This window comes from Sparus aurata, chromosome 4, assembly GCF_900880675.1.
Source record: "Sparus aurata chromosome 4, fSpaAur1.1, whole genome shotgun sequence".
In the NCBI taxonomy this organism is placed as follows: domain Eukaryota; kingdom Metazoa; phylum Chordata; class Actinopteri; order Spariformes; family Sparidae; genus Sparus; species Sparus aurata.
In genome coordinates, this window is record NC_044190.1 from 165898 (window position 1) to 186955 (window position 21058).

The 21058-nt window shown below is 39.9% G+C and overlaps 2 protein-coding genes across 14 annotated transcripts; one reads left to right on the plus strand and one right to left on the minus strand.

The window, feature by feature from the left end:
- Positions 1–3683: 3683 nt before the first annotated feature.
- Positions 3684–16591, minus strand: LOC115579693 (uncharacterized). Of its 12 annotated transcripts, none has more exons than XR_003983714.1 (12): positions 16539–16591; positions 14773–16040; positions 7213–7289; positions 6884–7050; positions 6580–6765; positions 6322–6418; positions 6163–6233; positions 6014–6086; positions 5759–5848; positions 5458–5648; positions 5138–5328; positions 3684–5008 (listed from the first exon to the last, which is right to left on the minus strand). XR_003983714.1 is itself a non-coding variant. In XM_030413282.1 (11 exons), the coding sequence occupies exon 2, from the start codon at positions 15357–15359 to the stop codon at positions 8289–8291; it is 7071 nt and encodes a 2356-aa protein (XP_030269142.1). In that variant the 5' UTR covers positions 15360–16040; positions 16539–16591; the 3' UTR covers positions 3684–5008; positions 5138–5328; positions 5458–5648; positions 5759–5848; positions 6014–6086; positions 6163–6233; positions 6322–6418; positions 6580–6765; positions 6884–7050; positions 7213–8288. The 12 variants fall into 12 exon arrangements, 9 of the variants coding, with proteins under 9 accessions (XP_030269142.1, XP_030269140.1, XP_030269146.1 ...); XR_003983712.1 differs by having other exon boundaries at positions 6884–7033; positions 7103–7289; XR_003983713.1 differs by lacking the exon at positions 7213–7289.
- A 431-nt stretch (positions 16592–17022) lies between these two features.
- Positions 17023–20749, plus strand: LOC115579694 (uncharacterized). Of its 2 annotated transcripts, none has more exons than XM_030413289.1 (5): positions 17023–17103; positions 18818–19280; positions 19565–19636; positions 19774–19920; positions 20201–20749. In XM_030413289.1, the coding sequence occupies exons 2-5, from the start codon at positions 18819–18821 to the stop codon at positions 20408–20410; spliced, it is 891 nt and encodes a 296-aa protein (XP_030269149.1). In that variant the 5' UTR covers positions 17023–17103; position 18818; the 3' UTR covers positions 20411–20749. The 2 variants fall into 2 exon arrangements, with proteins under 2 accessions (XP_030269149.1, XP_030269151.1); XM_030413291.1 differs by having other exon boundaries at positions 18818–19259.
- Positions 20750–21058: the final 309 nt, after the last annotated feature.

The window sequence follows — 21058 nt, forward strand, 5'->3', positions numbered from 1 at the left end:
AAAGACAGAAAAAAAAACAAGAAAAAATGCCTCTCAAAGGTTAATAGGCAAACTTGTCAAACTCACCTAAACCTAAACTACCTAATGTAAAGTAATCTAATCTATGTCAACCTAATGTAATACCTTACAAATAAAATGAAATTTGAGTTGATGAATTTGGTGATTGTGTGTGTGTGTGTGTGTGTGTGGGTGATGTGGTGATACTGCTCTGCGAAGGTTGAGGGCGATGAATCAACAATGATGGTCACTCTCAGCTGTCAAAGCACTGGAACCCTTTAATCTTATCAAAGACATTTTGCAATAAAAAGTTAAATGTCTCGCAAATGTTACGAGTTACTGTAAATTGTGTCAATTCTATATTATAACTAGAAAAGGCAAGTTCTGAAGAACTTGCGGTTGTGAATGCTCCCTGTTGACCAGCTGAAGCCAAATGCGGATGGCTGGCTGTGAAAACTTTGAATATTGTCCCCAATATCTTAAAACTGTGAAATAATGTAGAATTTGTTAAAAAAGTAAAGCCAAACTGAATTGGTAGCTTTAATTCATCTGAAGTCTCGTCTGAAGAGAATGAACTTTGTAATAGTTGGGTGAGAACGAAGCATTAAAATATATACAGTTTGAAGAGGTGTTACAGTGAGAATGAGTCAAAGACTCTGAATCAGACTGAAAAATTCTATGAATGTCAATGTGTCGATGATTGGGAATATTTAAATAAATTTAAACACACTTCCTGGGTTTAAAATAATTCAGAATTGGTTGAAAAACTAAGGCCAAACTGAATTGTTTGCTTTAATTCATTGAAGTCTCATCTGAAGAGAATGAAGCTTCCTAATAGTTTGGTGAGAATGAAGCATTAAAAATAGAATATGAGGTTTGAGACAAACTGCAATGCTAGCTTAAATCTGTGTTAAAAAGCAGCAGATGGAGTATGAAGAGATGTTACAGTGAGAATTAATCAAATACTCTGAATCTGACTGAAAAATTCAATAAATATAGATATATCGATGATTAAAACAATTAAATATTTGAATGGAGTTCCCAGCTTGAATGAAAGAAAAAAGATAATCATTGAATATAGTTCAAATGTTGGGAAATATACTGTGTGTGTGCGTGTTCGTTTGTGTGCATGTGAGTGTGTGCTTAAGCATGGCTTTACATGTGTGTATGTGTGTGTGTGTGTGCGCACGTTTGTGTGCATGTGAGTGTGTGCTTAAGCATGGCTTTATATGTGTGTGTGTGTGTGTGTGTGTGCGTTTATTATGGAAGTTAAATCATGTCATTAATCAAGAGCATAGATTTTCAGTTTGAGAGCATGATTTCATTCCTTTTCAGTGACACAGCTCTTTCGCGTGCTCAGATTTGTTCTCCTCATGCTCACATTTTGTTCTTGCATTTAAATTTCTTCTGCTCTCTTTCAAAATGTCAGCTTGAACTCAAAAATCACATGCCTGTGTTCACATTTCTCCTTCTTGCACACAAAAATTTCGCTCGCATTCAAATGTGCCCTCTGCGCGCTCAGATCTAAAGTGCACACGCTCAGAACACACAGCTGCTCACAGGTCAAGTTCTGCTCTCGGATCTCTCCTCTGCTCACGGATTTTTCTTGTGTATCAACACTGTCAACCAATAGAAGGCCGGCTACTGTTGACCAATCAGATTACACCCGCTTCTTTGCGGGGCGGGCACTCTTTCTACCGGGTTTATCTACTTCCGCCCTCCAGGCTGTTAAATGTGGTGGTTGCCTTTATTTTTTGACGACCTTTGGAATAAAATATCAGTTAATCAATACACCAGCGCCCGTGCTTTTCATTACAGTAGCTACATCAACATAAAGTAGAACAATAGCTGCTGTACTTTCGTGTCACTGAAAAGGAATGAAATCATGCTCTCAAACTGAAAATCTATGCTCTTGATTAATGACATGATTTAACTTCCATAGTTTGTGTGCATGTGAGTGTGTGCTTAAGCCTGGCTTCATGTGTGTGTGTGTGCGTTTGTGTGCATGTGATTGGTGCTTAAGCATGGCTTTATGTGTGTGTGTGTGTGTGTGTGCCTGTGTGTTTGTGTGCATGTGAGTGTGTGTTAAAGCATGGCTTTATATGTGTGTAGGTGTGTGTGTGTGTGTGTCTGTACATGTGTGCATGCTGAAACATGCATATCTGACTGCATTTGTGTGTGTGTGTGTGTGTCTATCAAACTGACTCATTGATAAATCTGTCTCCCTGTATTGGCCCAGTTGATCTCGGTTGCCACGGTGATGGTAACCGGGCTGGTCCTGGTAACGGACTGTGAGAGCTGATTTAACAGTGATTTCAGCTGAGGCTCACCTCACATTATCATACTTCTCTCTGCAAAACAGTAACTGCTATCACTAAAATAATGATATGGCCGAAACTATGAGACTCTCTTGAGCATTCTGTGAATTTTTTGTGTGTCTGTGGTCAGAAATGTGTCTTGTTGAGCAGTTTAGAAAAGTGAATGTGTTCGTCTGAATCTAGATGATTTTCCCTCTCATTTTAATGGGACTCTATGCAGCAGTTGGTCGGTGTTCCTGTCAGTAAAATGCCCACTGAGCCAAAAGTTTTTGTCCGATTGCCTCCAGAGATCGACTGTAGGCACCAGCACGAGTGTACCTTATTTTTCTGCTGGAGTGAACATTGTGGAAATGGTGGCGAGTTGAAGACAAGATTTTCTGAATAAATTGCAGCTCCTGCTCACTCTGTCAGTTGGCCCCTGCACTGTGGCTGTGAGCATTCCAGCCCATACACACCAATGCAAAAATCTCAAAGTGGCTGAAAAGTTTCCAATGTTTGAAGTGCGACTGTGCAAAAAGTATGAATGCTGTGACAAAGCTGAATTCAGGGGAGAAAGTCCTAATCTTTGTGAACGTTTAACAGTTTGAATGGAGCTTTAATGTGGACGTATGAACGATTAGATGAGCTTTGAAAATGCATGAAAAAGTGTGAAAATTGAAGATTTTTGAAGATTCCGTCATCTGCTTGAATGGGAAAAAAAGGCCGAAAAACGTCTAATATTTCTGGAATTATGAATGATATCAATTAGAAAAATAGACGCGGTTGATTCCCAATTGAGATGAATATTCTGTGTTTGAATGGAGTGAATCCGTTGAAAAATGTGGAAGGAGTTAAGGTCTGAAATTTCTGACCCGGAAGATATAATAACTGGAAAAGGCAAGTTCTGAAGAACTTGCGGTTGTGAATGCTCCCTGCTGACCAGCTGAAGCCAAATGCGGATTGCTGGCTGTGAAAACTTTGAATGATGTCCAAAATATATAAAGACTGTGAAATAATGTAGAATTGTTGAAAAACAAAGGCCAGACTGAATTGGTGGCTTTAACGTATTTGAAGTCTGATCTGAAGAGAATGAAACTTCTAATAGTTGGGTGAGAATGAAGCATTAAAAATAGAATATAAGCTTTGAGCCAAACTGCAATGCTGACATGAATTTATGTCAAAAGAGTATGAAGAGATGTCACAGTGAGAATGACTCGAATACTATGTATGGGTGTTAATTTAAATCTAAAATCAAATTAAATTAAAAACATTTTTTGTTAAATTCTTACATATTACCATAAGAAGATGCAATATAATTTAATTGAAATACATTTATTAAAATTGTAAGTTTTTCAAAATATAAAAGTAAAAAACAAACCAAAACACATTTTGAAAAAGGCAAAAATCTGATTAAAATACTGCGTATAAGAGTAATCACATAACTGTAGAACAAAAAAATAAAATAAATCAACAACTACATTTGGCACTGTATATAGCAGTGGCATGGTATGCTAATTTTTTTCCGAACTGATGTCCATGAACAGAAACTATAAGGAAAAGATAACAAGCATTAGCAAGACATTAAAACAGATGACTTAGTCTTAAATGCATCATCAGCCTTTGACCCACAAAGCATGTCAGGAAAAACTCCCAAAAAAACCTTCATTAGGAAAAGGAAGAAACCTTTAGGTAGGCCAAGTCTTTGAGGGATCCCCTACCAGGACGGCTGAGCATGCAGCACGAAGAGGACACAATTGTGAATCCTGAGATTTTCTACCTGAGTGACAAAAGCATTTTATAGTGTCTACAATTATAAGACACTTACATTAAATTTTTGACAAGCGTGTGTATGTGTGTGTTAATGTCTGGTGTCCTGTGTGTAAGTAATATAGTATGTCATCCCATTGTATGTAGTAATATGGTTAATAGTTTGATTAATACTAATCTAGATTTTGGTAACAGGTAAGTGCAAGTATCAAGTAAAAATACAGTATGAGGATCAGTGGCATGTTTTAGAATTTGTAACATCAGAAATTGTATGCAGAAGAGCTTGAGTCAATAAAAAAAATGAATAAATTAAATTACATAAAATATTTGTGTAAGAACTGGTGGATCAGGAGCAATGTGGGGTTCAGTGTTTTCCTTTGCGAGACTGTAAGACATGGCATGACAGGACACATCTATAAACCCCTCTTGCTCCTGAGCCCCAGTCCATCCCACATAGTGTACATATTGTATCATAATATGGACATTCACAATGATATAATAAAGCATAAAAGAAAAAAAAACTTAAACATTCTTTTAACAGTCCATATTTCTATGTTTATAAAACTCTTCTATATGGAAAACACAATAATGAAACAAAATAAAAGAACGTCTACAGTGTAACAGCAGTGTTAGTGGGGCGAGAGCTGGGTTTGCAGGTTAAAGTTCTGGAGAGGAATCCGTCTCAGCCTCATGTTTGGCAAGAAGAGAAACCAATGATGTAGGTGGCCAAAACGAAAATGTCATGGTGTAACATAGCAGGTCCAGAGATGTGTAAGGTGTGTGATGGTCTCCCAGTGTAGCTTAGCTGTTTAAAGTGCAGTGAAGTGTTGCTTGGGGTCCATGAATGATGAGACGGTGGCTAGCTGGAGTTTCGGATGGAGAAGAGGAGGAAGAGGTCCAGGCGTAGGCTTGGCAGAATTTACAATGGATGAGATCAGGTTGGCTGGCTTGACAAGATGATAAAGAGAACAGAAGCAACTGTTACTGACAGGGTAAAATACTTCATCTTCAGAGCTGTGGCAAGAGGAGACCAATGATGTAGGTGGCCAAAACGAAAATGTCATGGTGTAACATACCAGGTCCAGAGATGTGTAAGGTGTGTGATGGTCTCCCAGTGTAGCTTAGCTGTGCAAAGCGCAGTGAAATGTTGCTTGGGGTCCATGAATGATGAGACTGTGGCTAGCTGTAGTTTCGGATGGAGAAGAGGAGGAAGAGGTCCAGGCGTAGGCTTGGCAGAATTTACAATGGATGAGATAAGGTTGGCGGGCTTGACAAGATGATAAAGTGAACAGAAGCAAGTGTTACTGACAGGGTAAAATACTTCATCTTCAGAGCTGTGGCAAGAAGAGACCAATGAAATAGGTGGCCAAAACGAAAATGTCATGGTGTAACATACCAGGTCCAGAGATGTGTAAGGTGTGTGATGGTCTCCCAGTGTAGCTTAGCTGTGCAAAGCGCAGTGAAATGTTGCTTGGGGTCCATGAATGATGAGACTGTGGCTAGCTGTAGTTTCGGATGGAGAAGAGGAGGAAGAGGTCCAGGCGTAGGCTTGGCAGAATTTACAATGGATGAGATAAGGTTGGCGGGCTTGACAAGATGATAGAGAGAACAGAAGCAAGTGTTACTGACAGGGTAAAATACTTCATCTTCAGAGCTGGAAGCATGGCATGGTAACAAATATTTAGTCATCCTTATACCTGGCAATGAAGTTGCTGCCAGAACGGAGTGGGGAACCAGGAAGGATGCCACACCCACACCACATACACGCACAGAGGCATTTGAGGAAACTGGAGATGCAGAAGAGTGGAAAACACAATGACTGGGGCTGTAACATCCAACTGTTGAGTGATATAGAAATCTTAAACCTTTAAATAGTGTCACATTATTGCTATCAATGATCATTTTAAATATTTAAAATATGCCTGCTTCTTGAACTGTAACGTTTAACTTACATGTTTTGTTTCAGCTCAAGGCGAATGCTGGCAACATCTCCAATTTCACGTATAGTCAATGCCTTGTGAAAATCTGTGAAAAACATTACATACACTTGTGGTGCAAAAGGTGCTTACAACTTTCCAAAGTATACACTGTATTTACATACCAGTGCAGATCCAGTCCAGGTTTTGACAGGGTAGAGTAGCTGTCTTCTCTCCTTCTAACTTGCATGTATTTCTAATTTGTGAAAAACATTGAAAGTGTTGCTTAAGCCACACCTATTTGTTACAACTGATGATAAAATATCAGGAGAGTTTGAATATACCTCTTTAAACTGAAACATGTCAGACAGCAGGATCTTGAAACCTCTTTATTGTAGACCATGGGTCTGTGATTTGACTCCAATTTACCTCTCCATAACTCTATGAAATACAGAGAGAGAGACAGACAATTGTTACACCCAACTTAAGCATTTAATGGACCACATGTGCATGTCTCTTTTGGTTTAACTGGTAGTAAACTTTCATTCTTTGCTATTACAAACTACATGTGGCATTTACATTATCCATAGAGTAGGCTTTACCTTGTTTGCCTGGAATAGGTAAAAAGATTCATGAAGCATGGTCGTGGCCTCTAGATAGAGTCTCCATCTGTCAGTGAAGCTAAGCAACATGGTTGGATGCCTGTGGTTGTCCAGTTGCATAGGCTCTGCTCTGTCAGCGTGGCATTGCCTGTAACATTTATCCAACTTCACCTCTCAAACAGACTACTGGAAGGGAGATAAACATTAACAAGTGATGCGGATTTTCAGAGTATGCTGTGTCATTTAAAGTTAATAGCAGTATTCAAAGGATTAAAGAAAGCTAGTAACTAGCATAGTTACCCACCATGCACCAGTCCAGGTCTTTTAAAACAGAAAGCCAAGTGAATAGAGTGACCTCTTGGTATGGTGTCGCTGTTTCCAAGGTACAAAGATCTTTAGGTTGGCATTACAGTGTTGCTGGACTTATTATCTCTTCACAGGTTGATTGTAATCTCTGAAACAAGATTTTTCCTGTGAAGCACAAGCACACAAACATAGAAAACAAATACTGCTAAATAATTACCTGCATTCATACCAAGCCAGCAGACAACAAACACTGTTACACAACAGGCCCAGGTCCATGTCATTCAAAGTTGAAGCAGAGGTCTGTGGTTTCTCCAATTTCCCACATACATGGATCTTTCAGGTTAGCAGTGAGGAATACAGTGAAGTGCTGTTTGACTTCTTCCTTCTGGGCTGACAAGTCATGCCTTAAATGTTTTCAGCAAAACAAACAGAACATATATTAAAAGTTTGTATCTTTACCTCTGTGAATTGAAAAGTAACAGAAATCAACATCCAAACTTGCTGCCTGATGCAATATATGGTAAATGTAGGTATATGCTTGTTTGTGTTTAGTTCACTTACCATCTCCAGCTTCTCCAGCAATCCAGCTCAGTGATTGGTAAATTATTTTCAGAATGACATTTGTCTGTTTTTGTGTCTCAGATTTCTTCGCTTAATATTCGTTAAATTTGTTAAAAGAGGTTTTCCTGGGCACAGACAGCCTTGATACTGATTAGAATTTGCACTTTCTTGCTCAGGATGATAATTTTCTATTTTTGTGTCATCTTTTGAAGGGACTGCAAGGTTAACCCTTTGGGTGATGGGGTAAGATTGTTACTCCATCCCTCCCTCCCAGCCTCAGCAGCCAGGTCAGGTGTTACAGCCTGGTTGCTCAGGACAATCCCCCCCTCCCCCGCAATCATTTTATCATGACTTTTGACTTTCAATTATGAATAACAATGCATACAGTTGGAATTTTTGCAGTACACAAGGACAATTTTCTGTGAAAGTCAATTTCTCTTTTTCCTGTAACATAGTCAAGTCAACTTTTTTCTGTTTTTGGGGAGATCATCCCTCCATCCCTCCCTCCCTCCCAGCCTCTTAAAGGCTGGAGCAGCCAGGGCAGGTGTTAAAATCTGGCTGCCAAGGATGACCCCCCCACATTTCACAATTTGAGTAATATATTGAGATTTTAATTAATATTGTATGTTAAAATATTATCTTTTTGTTACATTTTTGTAAAAATTTTATCTTTTTAACTGGTTAAGAATGTACCTATTTTCACCTGTGGTCTATTTGTATTGTTGTGTTTGGTGTAGTCTAAAATGGTATACACGAGCTTGTAGCCAAGTTTTTCCTAAATTAAATTCCTTAACTTGATTTTAAGTTTTTGGATTTGATTGACTTTTGCTTGCGAGCTATATTTACAGTACTTCAGAAGATACTACGCAGTACACCGGATTGTGGTAACTGTAGTAAGTTCGCAGGACACCAGAATGGAGACAGTGCTGTGGTCGCGAGATAAAAATGTGATCCAACAGTGTATTCTTCTCTGTGGTAGCAGCGGTAATGAGTTGCTTGTAGCCCTTGGACTCAAACAATTCAGATATCGGCTTGTTGGCTCTTGACAACAGATCTTCGTTAAAATCTCCACACACTATGACTGGATGATGATCCATGATTTCCAGTGAATCTAAGAGACTTTGAAGGTTTGATAGGAATGAGCTGAAGCTGTAGCCAGGAGGTCTGTAGACAGCAGCAACCAATGCATTTATCGGGGCTTCAAGCTTGACAATGGTGAACTCGATATCAGTAGCATTCTGTATATAGTGCTTCTCCCGCACTCTGATGTGGTTTTTCACATAGATGGCGACTCCACCACCATTCTTGCTGGCCATGTCAGGGTTGTTTGAGTAAGAAACATTTCTGTTGCGTTTAAACATGCTGTAGCCTTCTAAATGGAGACTTTCTGAAACAAATGATCCTCGTAGGTGAGTTTCTGTTAGACATAGGATGTCGGCAAGATGCAGTTCATGGTGACTTTTGATATCAGCGATATGAGCTGGCAGTCCTTCCGTGTTATGATGGATGATGGTTAAAGTGTCTGGCCTGTTTAATGTTGCTGTAATGTGAAGTAGAGGCATGACATGTTCTAATGAAGCTTCTGTCATTTCAGAGAGAGCTACATTAACTTCGGGATTGGCGTATATTTTTTGTTCATCCATATCCAAAATGTGTAGTCCGTTGAGAGAGGTTACTCTACTGAGAGCTACGTAGGCCATGCCGTGTTCAAAGATACACTTTAGTGACACTGCTGCTGCAGAAGTTGTCATTCCTTGAACCTTGTGGATTGTACATCCAAACGCAAGCTTGATGGGAAACTGTCTTCGCACCACTCCCTTTTGCTTCAGATTCTCCTCCTCCCTGTCGATGTACACAATGTTATCAGCTGAATTGTGTGTGTCATTGACAAGTTCAATACCAAGTTTAGTGACATGTGGATCTCTTTCATTGGTCACTATTTTTGCAACTTTTCCAAAAGTGCCATTGCACAGACCTCTTTGCACATTAATGTTTCTGGTAAGCATTACACGGGCACCTATCGCAACTTGTATTGAGTCTGGTAACTCATTTCTTGTTCCTTGGAAAGGAGTGGCTCTTCTTGCCATTCTTCCAGTTCGGGGATCTTTTTTATAATCGTCTGCATCTATTGTTATGATGTCAGTGTGAAACTCGGCTAACATTGCAGAGTTGTGTGCATCAACCTGTTTATTTGTAGCATAAACATGCAATATGTCCTTTGGACAGTGTGTTGGATCAGTAATAGCCTTTGAAAGTAAAGCTCTATCATCTTGTGACAATTCCTCTGACTTTTCTTTGACACGTATTCGATTCAGCATTTCAGCAAAAGGGACATCATCTTTCTGGCGCATAATTTCAGTAAGTGTGATCATTTGGAAATTGTCACGCCAGAGATCGATCTGAGTTGGATTGTATACGCATAGAGGTTTCGATTGTCTGACTGGTGGTAGCTGATAGAAATCTCCAACAGCAAGAACCGACATTCCACCGAAAGGTCTGTTGATTCCTTTGATCTGTTTTAATCTTGCATCCACATAAGCAAAGAGAGACTTTGAGACCATGGATACTTCGTCAATGATAAGTATTTCAGCATTTGAAAGCTCTGCCCTGACTTCATCTAGTTTATTTCCAAGACCTTGGAATGGAGGCTTCAGACTTCTTGGTAGCTTGAGGAGACAATGCAAAGTTGTACCAGAAATGTTGAATGCTGCAGTTCCAGTAAATGCGGTTAGCAGGACAGTGGGTTTGGAAATGTCTGCTTCTTCTGCACGTCGTGGAAGTCTGCACAATATTTTCGATGCCTCTGCGTGGATGCATTTGATAAGGTGAGATTTGCCTGTTCCAGCACCACCACTAATGTAGAGGAAGAACTGTCCTGGGTTTAAACCACAGACACGCTTTAAGCACCAGTCTCGAATGGTATGGAAAACAGATGCTTGCTTTTGGTTTAAGTTCTGATACATTTGACGTAAAACTGTTGGATCAATGTCAGGGGCCTCTCTCATGATTGCTGTTTCAGAAGTTGTTTCTGACCTCACGTTGAAGTCTGGTACGTTCTCCTGTATGTTATCATCATCAGGTTGTCTTGCCTGAAGCTCTTCAATGCACTCCAACCTTTCCAATTCACTCTCGGGAGCCAGATTGCACCATTCATTTCTTATGGCACCATTTTGTTCATACTCTTCAATGGCACTATCAACGTCCTCACTGTGTTTCTCATATTTCTCTCTGCTTCGTTTAACAATTTCTTTCACAGGCTCAATGTACTCTGAACCTGGCAGCTGAACGCGAGCATAGTCGTAGAAGGACTTGTAAGTGGGGAAGTTGCTGGATTTCAGCTGGCACTCTGAGCGATAGGGGAGATATAGCTTAAGCAGTGTGCAGTGAAATTCCTCAGGATTTTTTTCCTGTGAGAAGCGGCGATATCTGATGATAGAATTTTTATCAGTTGTTCTCTTCTTGACAAATCCCATCTCATTCAGCAGGGGAAGAACATTTTTACCCTTTGCCTGTCTGCCATAGACAATTCTACAGGTGGACGCGAAGTCCGCCAAGCACATTGCCTCAAACTCTGGTGTTTCAGGTCTACATTTGTACTTATCTGGTAACCCACTCATCCACACACAAACAGAGTCCGGTGTTTTGTTCTCTAAAGAGGAGAGGGGGTAACTCATTTTAAGCGCATTTTCATCTGTCTGTACAAACATGACACTTCGCGTACACCGTTTCATGTGCAGACCACATGCACGTGCCACACACTCTTGAGCACTGACCTCTCGTTTCTTGGAGTATGCTTGCATGATCTGTTTCATTTCATCGCTCTCATTGACATTTTCGTGACTCGAGTTTTGTATCACTGTTTTGAGGTATTCACTCAAACCATGTTCAGCCTTGCTAATGTAGCTGCAAATATAGGCGATACAGCTGTATGGGTTGAGTATATACTGTATATCTAAATTACCATCCCATGCTTCAAGAAGCCAACGGTTATATCCATTTACCCAACAGTCTTTTGGAGCACGCTTGAGTATCACTGCACTGGATGAGGCTGTCATATGAAGACATTTTTTGTACTCATCAACGGTGAGCTCACACCGAGCCAGAATCTGCTCCAAAGTGAGAGATGCTGTTGCAGGTTCATTCAGCAACCGGTTCAGTGCTGTGAGCTTTCTTGTTGCAGCCAACTCTTTATCTGGATCATTTACATCAAAAGGTCTTGTTATCATGGTTTTTGGGGCAGGTTGTTTGGGAAATCCAAAACGACAGTTAGCACCAAGATATTTAACACAAGTCTTTGAGTGTTTTTTGCTGTGCATCTGAACTTCTGTTACTTTTTTGTACAGCTCTGGTTGAGTGTTTTGGTTAGGCAGCTCAGCTGTGATGTACCTGGAAACAAAATCACACACCTTCTGATCAGAGTCTTCTTCAAATTTCGGCGCTCCTTCCACCCACATGAGACAGTGTATATGTGGGCTTCCCCTGTGCTGAAATTCCAACCGGTAAAAGTAGTCAACAACTTTGCCAATTGGTTCTGCAGGAGACAGGATCAAATCTCTAAACAGTGCCTCAACGCGTTTGTCAAACATGCGCATTGTTGTCACAGGATTTCCGCGTAAAATGTCGCATTTGGAGGACCAATCGAGCTCATCAAAATTAACTTCTTCACCTTGTTGAGCCTTAATTGCTGTGATAACCTCTTTCCAACGCATTTCTGCAGCAGAAAAAGTACAAAACCATGTAGGAGTTCCGAGCTGTCTAATCATGGCAAACAGATCTCTTGTTGTTTTTTGCCAATAGGCTGGTGTGCCTCTCAGTGGAGTCATAAATCGTACTGCATCCTTGTTATACACTAGTCTTTCAACTTCACGTTTGTCTTGCAACATGGCATTTGTTATTCTGCGGCCATCTCGAGTGAAAGGCCTGCCTTTTCGCAACTGTATTCTCATGCTGGAAGTGGCCAGATGTATTTCCGTAACAAACTGAGCAAAGAACAAATAGTTTGTATCTCTAGCAAAACGGTCATCCACGCAGCAAAGCCTGGTTTTGAAATAACTGCAAGGTGTTACTTGAATAAGCCTGTTTTCATCTATTGTGTTTTGACCAGTAGGAAACTGAACTGGGAAAGCCATCGCCTCAAGTTTAGGTGTTTTGAAAAAGCTTACAGGTTTGTTGCCTTCTGCGGGGGCAACAGAGTAGATTCCCTCACTAAAGCTTAATATGTCCTCTGAAACATCAGTTGGCTGTAGACATGACTCGAGGACAATACCACCATTAGGGTCATCACCATCCTCATCTTGTTGCATGTTGTCTGACTGTGGCTCTGGTTCGTGGTCATTGTATAATTGAGGATCATTAGTACTTTGTTCATTGTCATTTTGTGCAAGTGCACTGTCCTCAAACAGGTCAATTTCCATCAAGTCTTCTTCATCATAATCATTGTCATCCATTTTTTCTTCCTCATCAGTGTCATCTTCTTCATCAGGAAGTGTCGGATCACATAGCTCAGCCTCATCTCTGATTGTGATGTCCTCATACTGGGGATGGATCTCTTTCAGTTTAAGCAGAGCCCTCACTAGTTTCATCCAGTTGACAGTTTGGAACAGCTGATGACCCTTATAGGACAATCGTCTCTTTAGCTTTACTCTCATGACTTGAGATTCACTTCTTAGTCTAGGTAAGACATGTATAGTTTCTTGGACTTCAGAGGGAACACACACGACATTCCCGTGAATGGCTCGTTGTTGACCTTTCGGAAGCGGGATAATTTTGGCAAATGTTATGCATTTGGCAGTGAGATGTCTCTCCAATATGTTTAAATCACACAGTTCAGCTGGAATGTCCGCAAGCTCTAAATTATTAGCCATGGCAAGGGGTGGCATTCTGCCGTCCTTAAGGTGATCGTGGCAACTGTGACAGATCCACTCTCTCTTTCTCTCACCTGGTACTTTGCACTGTTGTGAAATTTGGCATTCATCTGTGCACACATGAACAAACCTTCCTGTAAGGCAAATTTCAACAACCTGTGGCTCCTTAACATACTTTGATCTATTGCAGAATTTCACTTGATTTGGAAACAATGCTCTATGGCAAACTGTGCAGACATATGTTGGTCCCTTTTGTATTTGTGATCTAAAAAGCTCCACAGCTTCTCTGAGAAGACTGTCATCCACGTGGTTATGCTGTCTGTTTATTTGTCTGTACTTTAGGCTTATTCTCGACGCACAGAGCCTGTTATTAGTTATTCTAAATGCATTGTATTTGTTTCTCATGAGTTGTCTCATTGTTTTTTTTTGTTTGGACTTGAATGCAGGGTCATTTCTATAATGACTGGTGATGTAAGACTTTCGACTATGTTTGTAATGATCATTCACGTGATAGAGGGAGTTCATGTGGGATCGGTGGTTTTGTTTAAAGTCAGGGTCCTGCCTGTAATTATCAGTTATATATGACTTTTGCCGTTGTTTAAAGCCAGGGTCTCGCCTGTAACGATCGGTTATATATGACTTTTGCCTTTGTTTAAAGCCAGGGTCTTGCCGATAATTATTGGTAATATAAGATATTTGCTTCTGTCGGAAGTTGGGGTCTTCTCGATAGTGAGTAGTTATGTAGGACATCTTTCTTTCTCTGCAAGCAGGATTTTTCAGATGACATTTTGCTGCTTGGGATTTTTTTTGTTCCTTAAAGAATGAGTCTCTACAGTACTTTTCTCTCTCTTTCCCATTTCTTTGTAATTTTTGAATTTTCGTTCTTCTGTTTTTTGCAGCTTTTTTGCCATGTGTATGGTTTTTCTTTCCCAAATCCATAACTCTTCTTTTACATTTTTTCTTGTCTTGTTTTGAAAGTTTTGATAGATTACATATAATAGGCATATTCTGATTGTTACATTTTGGTATGTCTGCTGTATGAAGCACCACTACACCTGTACTGCTACTAACATGCATTAATCCATTTGGATCTGAAGTTATATCAGCACAGGGTGTAAACCCTGAGACTGACCACGAGGGCAAAGTACTCTCAATTCCAGCCTGCATATTACTGGACATAGTGTGATGGTCTTCCTCACTTGTGTGTGAAACAGCAACATCTGCATTAGAGTCTACATGTGTCAAGTTTTCATCCACAGTAAGTTCATCTACACTGTGAAAAACCAAAGGCATTAGCTCATACTGAGCATCTTTACTGGTGCCTAAGGTTCTGAAAGATGTGACAACCTTTGCAATCAGATCACTCAAATGTGTGAAAATAAACATGACGGCTGTGCCGGTACCAAATATGCCATGGGGGAGGCCATCGGGTCGTCTAGAGTGAGGGTCAAAAAAGCCATACCTTCCTTGCCGGTCTCGGAAAACAGCGATGCACACGGAACTCATGATCAGCAAAGCATGGTTCACCTCTGACGACAAGCACTGAAGTCTGGTTACAAGGTTTGGGTGGTCACCTTCACTGGTGGAAGCTGTGAACAGGCCAACTACAGAATCGCACTTTGTTATTACATGTTGCTGTCTGTAGCCAAAAACAATCTCAGGAATTTCATCCACATTCAAATGGCTGTGAACTTTGCGTCCATCGGCCTCCAGCTGACTCAGAATGAGTGCGTACATTGCATGGCCTCTATCTAAAACAAGATCAAGGTCTGAGCTTTGGAGGTTTTGTAACTCATGCAGAAAAGCTAGAAATGTCACAGAGTTACAGGCACATTGACTGTTTTTAGAATCAGCATATTTATGATGCATCTGACTACGGGATGCTAACACACGTGTAACATTAGCATGAGAAGGCTCAGGAACATTTACCTGTCTGTTGCTGTGAGAAAAAGAATTCACCACCTGTTCAGCTGGTGTTGAGAGTTGAGACTCACCAAACTTTAGCCAACGCACTTTTGAAGCCTGAGATTTCTTCCCTTTTCGAGGCATGGTCACTGGTAATCCCGATCGGATGTTGAGTTACAAAGGTCAATGTCAAAGGTCAAAGCTTGTGTACGTTGTATGGAGGCTTTTATAAACTTTAAAACTGAATCTCCACGTCAGAGGTTAGAAGCTGTACTGAACAGTGGGTTGTGTCTAAGTATTGGCTGGATGGGTCTGCAAGTAGAGATGGAAGTAGAGATGGAACTTTACTTGTCAGGATTTTCTTGAAAAAGGTCAAATTCACTGTCTGAAAGTATGCTTTACACACAAAAAATTGTCGTTTTGATAAGTTTGTCTCAAGATAAATTGTCAAACTGTATTGTCAGTTTTGTCAAGGTTTGTTTCAGTGAAAGCAAGAGTAATACTTCTTGAACACAGAGTTTCTCAAACTGCTCTCTTAAAGTTTTGCTGGGCACTGGCGACCTGGGCAACTTCACAGGTCAAAGATTGAAATACAGGGAGAGAGAAAAATTCAGAAGAGAGAACAGACAGAGCAGGACGGACGACAACTTGGACCTTTTCATCAAGCTGTCAGTAAGGGGTAGGCCCCGGCAGCACCAGACAGGCCACAGCGTGAAACACAGGCAGAAAGAAGTCAGGGACAAAAGACTGGAAAGAGGACAGATGACAGAGGGGTTGGGGGATTGGGATGGGAGACACAGGACCAGTCTTCGTTTTCTTCTTCTTCTGCAGGATGAACCAGAAAGAAGAAGATGACCCAATATTTGAAAAGAGGGTGGACTTGAAACCCTGAATAATATCCAAGTTTGAGGCCTACTAGACATTAAGTGCAGCACAAATGATTGATGGCATTGGTCTAAAGGCACCAAGAATATAAAAAGCATTCATTGCTGTAGACAGTTCTTACTGTATTTCAGACAGCCCCCTCATGTGCATAGGATTATCATGTTAATGTAAAAAAAAAAAAAAGTACAGTATTGATGCCCTCTACACTCCTCGTTACTCTAGACAAAGGAAACAACAAGAACTGTAAAGCAATGAAGTGGGGTTTTGATAATGACAGTTTTCCTCCAAGAGATACGTTTGCCTCAGAGACCACAGATTGATACATGAGTATTTACTATTATTATTAACATTATTATTATATTTGATTTAATTATCTATACTCAAGTGATGTACTCTGCTTTCCATTCATTTGAGATTAAAATATTTGAATTTACTCACCAATTAAGCGTCGCTTTGTAATCTTCTCTTTGTCTAAGCAAAAGGAAAAAAACAGATGATTTTATTTCATTTACAGCTGACAACCTATTGAGAGCATAAATTAAGATGTGTACTGATGCGTTAGGCTATGTGTTTGTGGTAATTGTGTACCCTAGACTTTGTCAATCACGCCTGTCCAGGCTGTAACAAACATTTACAAAATGTATAGAAAGACAGCTGATGAGAGTTTACTTTTGTTTTTTGACAACAATATACAATAGCCAGCATTTAAACAGATGGTAGAAGTACAAATATTACCTTTGTCAGGCACATAAAAATTATAAATAACGATTATCCACACCACAACAGCCAAACATCTTACTTTCACGAAGTTATTCTTATTTGATTTTTGTAGATGTGTTAATTTACCTTTCCGCCATTTCGGAGGTCAAACTAACTACTAAAAACGGCTGTATGATGACAAATGTATAGTATCTTAGCAACAGACACAGGCGTGTGAGACGTGAGACGTGAAAACTCTTCACAGCCCAACCGTTTTTCCAAACAACTTCAAGACACGGACAAGGTAGGTGATCAACTTCACACGCTCTTTAAACTATGTTTTTTAATCGATAACTTGTAACATAAGCCTCCCATGCATTATTGTAAACAGATGTGTAATTAAAAAACCTGTTTAAATGAATTACGTCATGTCCCATCAGCTGAGTAAATATTATCGTATGCCCTTCGTAGCCCAACAGCGCAACCTAGCGCTGACCTGGCAGTTGACACAATCTTAATGCTATCAGCTAACCGTTAATAAACATGATCTAAGCTTCCAGACAGCAAACTTAACTGTTTAGCCAAATAACTTAAAGTCCGGAGTTTGCACCGATAGAAATGACAGCTAGCTAGAGTTTTCCCCTTTTTTTTTTTTTTTTAAACATCGGCGGAAATAACCGTTGCTACACAGTAACCTTAATATCCGAAATCGGGTCATTTTGCTGATGGGCTAAACTGTCAGTTAATATGTACTCAACAATTAAAATCAAATGAGTAGCATCCCCTGTTACTCATTACTAGTGAGGAGAAGTCATGTACCTTTACCAAATATTCAGTACTGTCATGAAGTACTTAGTGCGTTAGTTTAACGTTATGTCAGTTTAACTTGACCAGGATTAGCCATCTTTACCGGCAGTTGACAATAGCTTACTGCTATCAGCTAACCGTTAATAAACATGATCTAAGCTTCCAGACAGCAAACTTAACTGCTTAGCCAAATCACTTAAAGTCCGGAGTTTGCACCGATAGAAATGACAGCTAGCTAGAGTTTTTCTCTTTTATTTTTTTTAAACATCGGCGGAAATGACCGTTGCTACACAGTAACCTTAATATCCGAAATCAGGTCATTTTGCTGATGGGCTAAACTCTCAGTTAATATGTCCTCAACTATTAAAACCAAATGAGTAGCATCCCCTGTTACTCAGTACTAGTGAGGAGAAGTCATGTACCTTTACTAAAAGGTGAAAATTCAGTACTGCCATGAAATACTTAGTGCGTTAGTTTAACGTTATGTCAGTTTAACTTCACCAGGATTAGCTATCTTTACCGGCCGTTGACAATAGCTTACTGCTATCAGTTAACCGTTAATACGCATAATCTAAGCTCGTGCGCAGAAGAACATAACGTCAACTGCCCAGAGGTTGACATTAACTGACAGCTAACGTTAGCCTTAACGCTAGATGTCAGTTAACATCAACTGCCCAGCGGTTGACGTTAACTTATAGCTAGCCTTAACTCTAATGGTCAGTTAACGTCAACTGGCCAGCGGTTGGAGATTACTCCTCCGTTGTCGACCAGGCAGGCAGTTTACAGTCACTTTAATGTCTTACCTGCATCCTCATGTTTGTATAAAACTTCAGCATCTTCTGTTCGTGCACTTGGCCATCGCTCAGTAGTACCCTGGATCCGTACCTTCACCACTTCATTGGTTTAATTGCAGGCTGCGAAACGGCTTGAAATGTGCATTGCGCCCCCTACTGTACCGGCTGTGCATGATATCATGGCGAATTTAGTATGCAGTTATTATTAATAATTATTAATCCCATTTGTTAAGCTACTGACAAACGTTAAAGTACTGGGACCTAACAATTAATGAATGTCAAATACATAAATAGATAAATACATACATACAAACATACATACATACATACATGAGTAAGTATGTTATGGTATTTTCAATGTTTTACTCAATTATTGTTGCCTCCTAAAATTGTATTTTTGTCTGTGTTGTGTTGCAGAATGGCATTTTCCAAAACCTTTGGCCCCTGCACAGGCCCCTATAACCGCCTGCCCACAATGACCATCAAGGTCATCGCTGTGAAGGAGGTAGTTCGAGTGCAGAACTGGGATTTCAAAGAGGGGGATGTTATCCCAACCACTACACATAAAAATGCAGTGGCTGCCATTAGTGATGGAAAGTCAGTGCTAAAATTCACTATCTTTGAAGACCTGGCAAAACAGGTTGAGGAGGGGAAATCCTACATCGTAAAAAACTACGGTTTGAGCAAATACGGCTCTGGGCCGCGCTCAGTGCTGAGCAGAAAGAACACCGCCATGTACTTTTGTGCCCCGGTTACTGTTTCATCTCAGCTGGAGGAAGAAGGCAGGCGGATGTTATCCCCACCCTCGATCTCTGTGCCGATAAAGAATCTCCAGGCTGACCTTCAGCACTTCCTAACAGTGGAGGGGTCGATAACATCAGTGAGTTGCAAGAATTACTCCCCTCAATATTTCTTGCCAACATTGCAAAAAAATTAAGCGACTAAAAGATGAACAACATAAGTGCCATTCACAGAAGCCTACATATAACTACATAGTTTTTAAACAGTCTAGATATGTTGTAAAATACATCACATACATCTGAACACACAACCTAAAAAACATTTATTTTTTTTTGCATCTATATTACACTATAGAGAGGTGCCTAATAGAACCTTGGAGGTTTTGATGCCATTTTTTATGATCATTTTTTTCTGTACACTTAGTTGGAGCCGGTCCAAAAACATTTCGGGGCCCGTGGGGAGGTGCTGCCGATGAGGACGGTCAGGATAAAGGAGGTAGGGAACTATTAAAGTAATGCATTTCTTTAAGATATGAAAGAAATACAATAAAGTCAGTCAAGCTGACAACACATTTTCCAGGCATTACATTTCAGGGATCAGTGGTGCTTATGCTGTCAATTTTATAACTGCAGGGAGAGGCAGAAGTCACGGTGGTCCTATGGAGAGAAGCAGTGATCCCAAAATTGACCATTGGCATTCCCGTTAAAATAAGCCATCTGAAACCTAGCCGATCGCAGTATGACTATCGACTGCAATCCTCAAGTTTTACTGAGATTGAAGTGAGTAAATTACTTTTTATTGTATGATGATGTTTCTACTACAGACAAACACAGATGTTTGCATGGCCATCTGTGTTTGTCGCAGAATGTTAATTATTCAATATCAGTAGGCATACAGTACAGGTTTCCATAGCATCACAGCTTGCACACACCCATTATAAGTCATAATCTATAATCATTTTGTCAACCTGCAATTGTATTACACATTGGTGATTGGTGTGTCATGAGATTTACTGAATTTTAGACATGTAAACTAAAAAAACATTTTTTTTGGTAATAGGTCGTCACTGGAGCAAAAGAAATTGCCGTGAAGGGCATCAGAATGGTCCCAGGAGGGATGGAGATAATAGACGACACTGACACAGAATGGTTAATCTCAACGGATGTCTGGGGGCAATCGTTTCCCCAGGACCACTTCATGCTCCCAGACAGGGTTATGGTCTCCTATGAGAATGGCCAAATAACACGCGTTTTGAAGATGGAGACCTAATGCCCCCCCCCCCCCCCCGTTATGGTTTGTTTATGGTAATAGTGGTAATATGGTAATTAATTGATTATTATTACTTTAGTATATAGTGAAATGTTAATGTTAAATTCTAGATTCATTAATTGCTTTGTTATTTATTATATTTAAATCAATTTCTAATGTAAATAGTTCATGTGTAGACCTAATGCCATCCCCCCCCCCCCACCCCCCTTCGTTATGGTTTATTTATGGCAATGGTGGTAATATGGTAATTAATTAATTATTATTAGTTTAGTATGTTGTGAAATGTTAATGTTAAATTTTAGATCATTAATTGCTTTTGTATTTATTAAATTTAAATCAATTTGTAGTGTAAATAGTTCATGTGTGTTTGTTAATTATATATACAATGTTCTGTGTTCAATAAATTTGGTGTAAATAGTGAAATCAGTTTAAATAGTTTGTTTCAACAACTGTTTGGAGGTAAAATGCACTTTGGACAGGTAAGAAGCACACTGGCCACAAGCATCAGGTCCTGAGGGCAGAGGAGCTGTCCATTTTGCTCTTGATAGCTGGATAGATAGAAGAATTATTTTGTTACAGCAGCAGTAGTGGATCCGCAAATAAAACAATTTGTACGTAACATACATAGAAGGCAATATATACATAGTG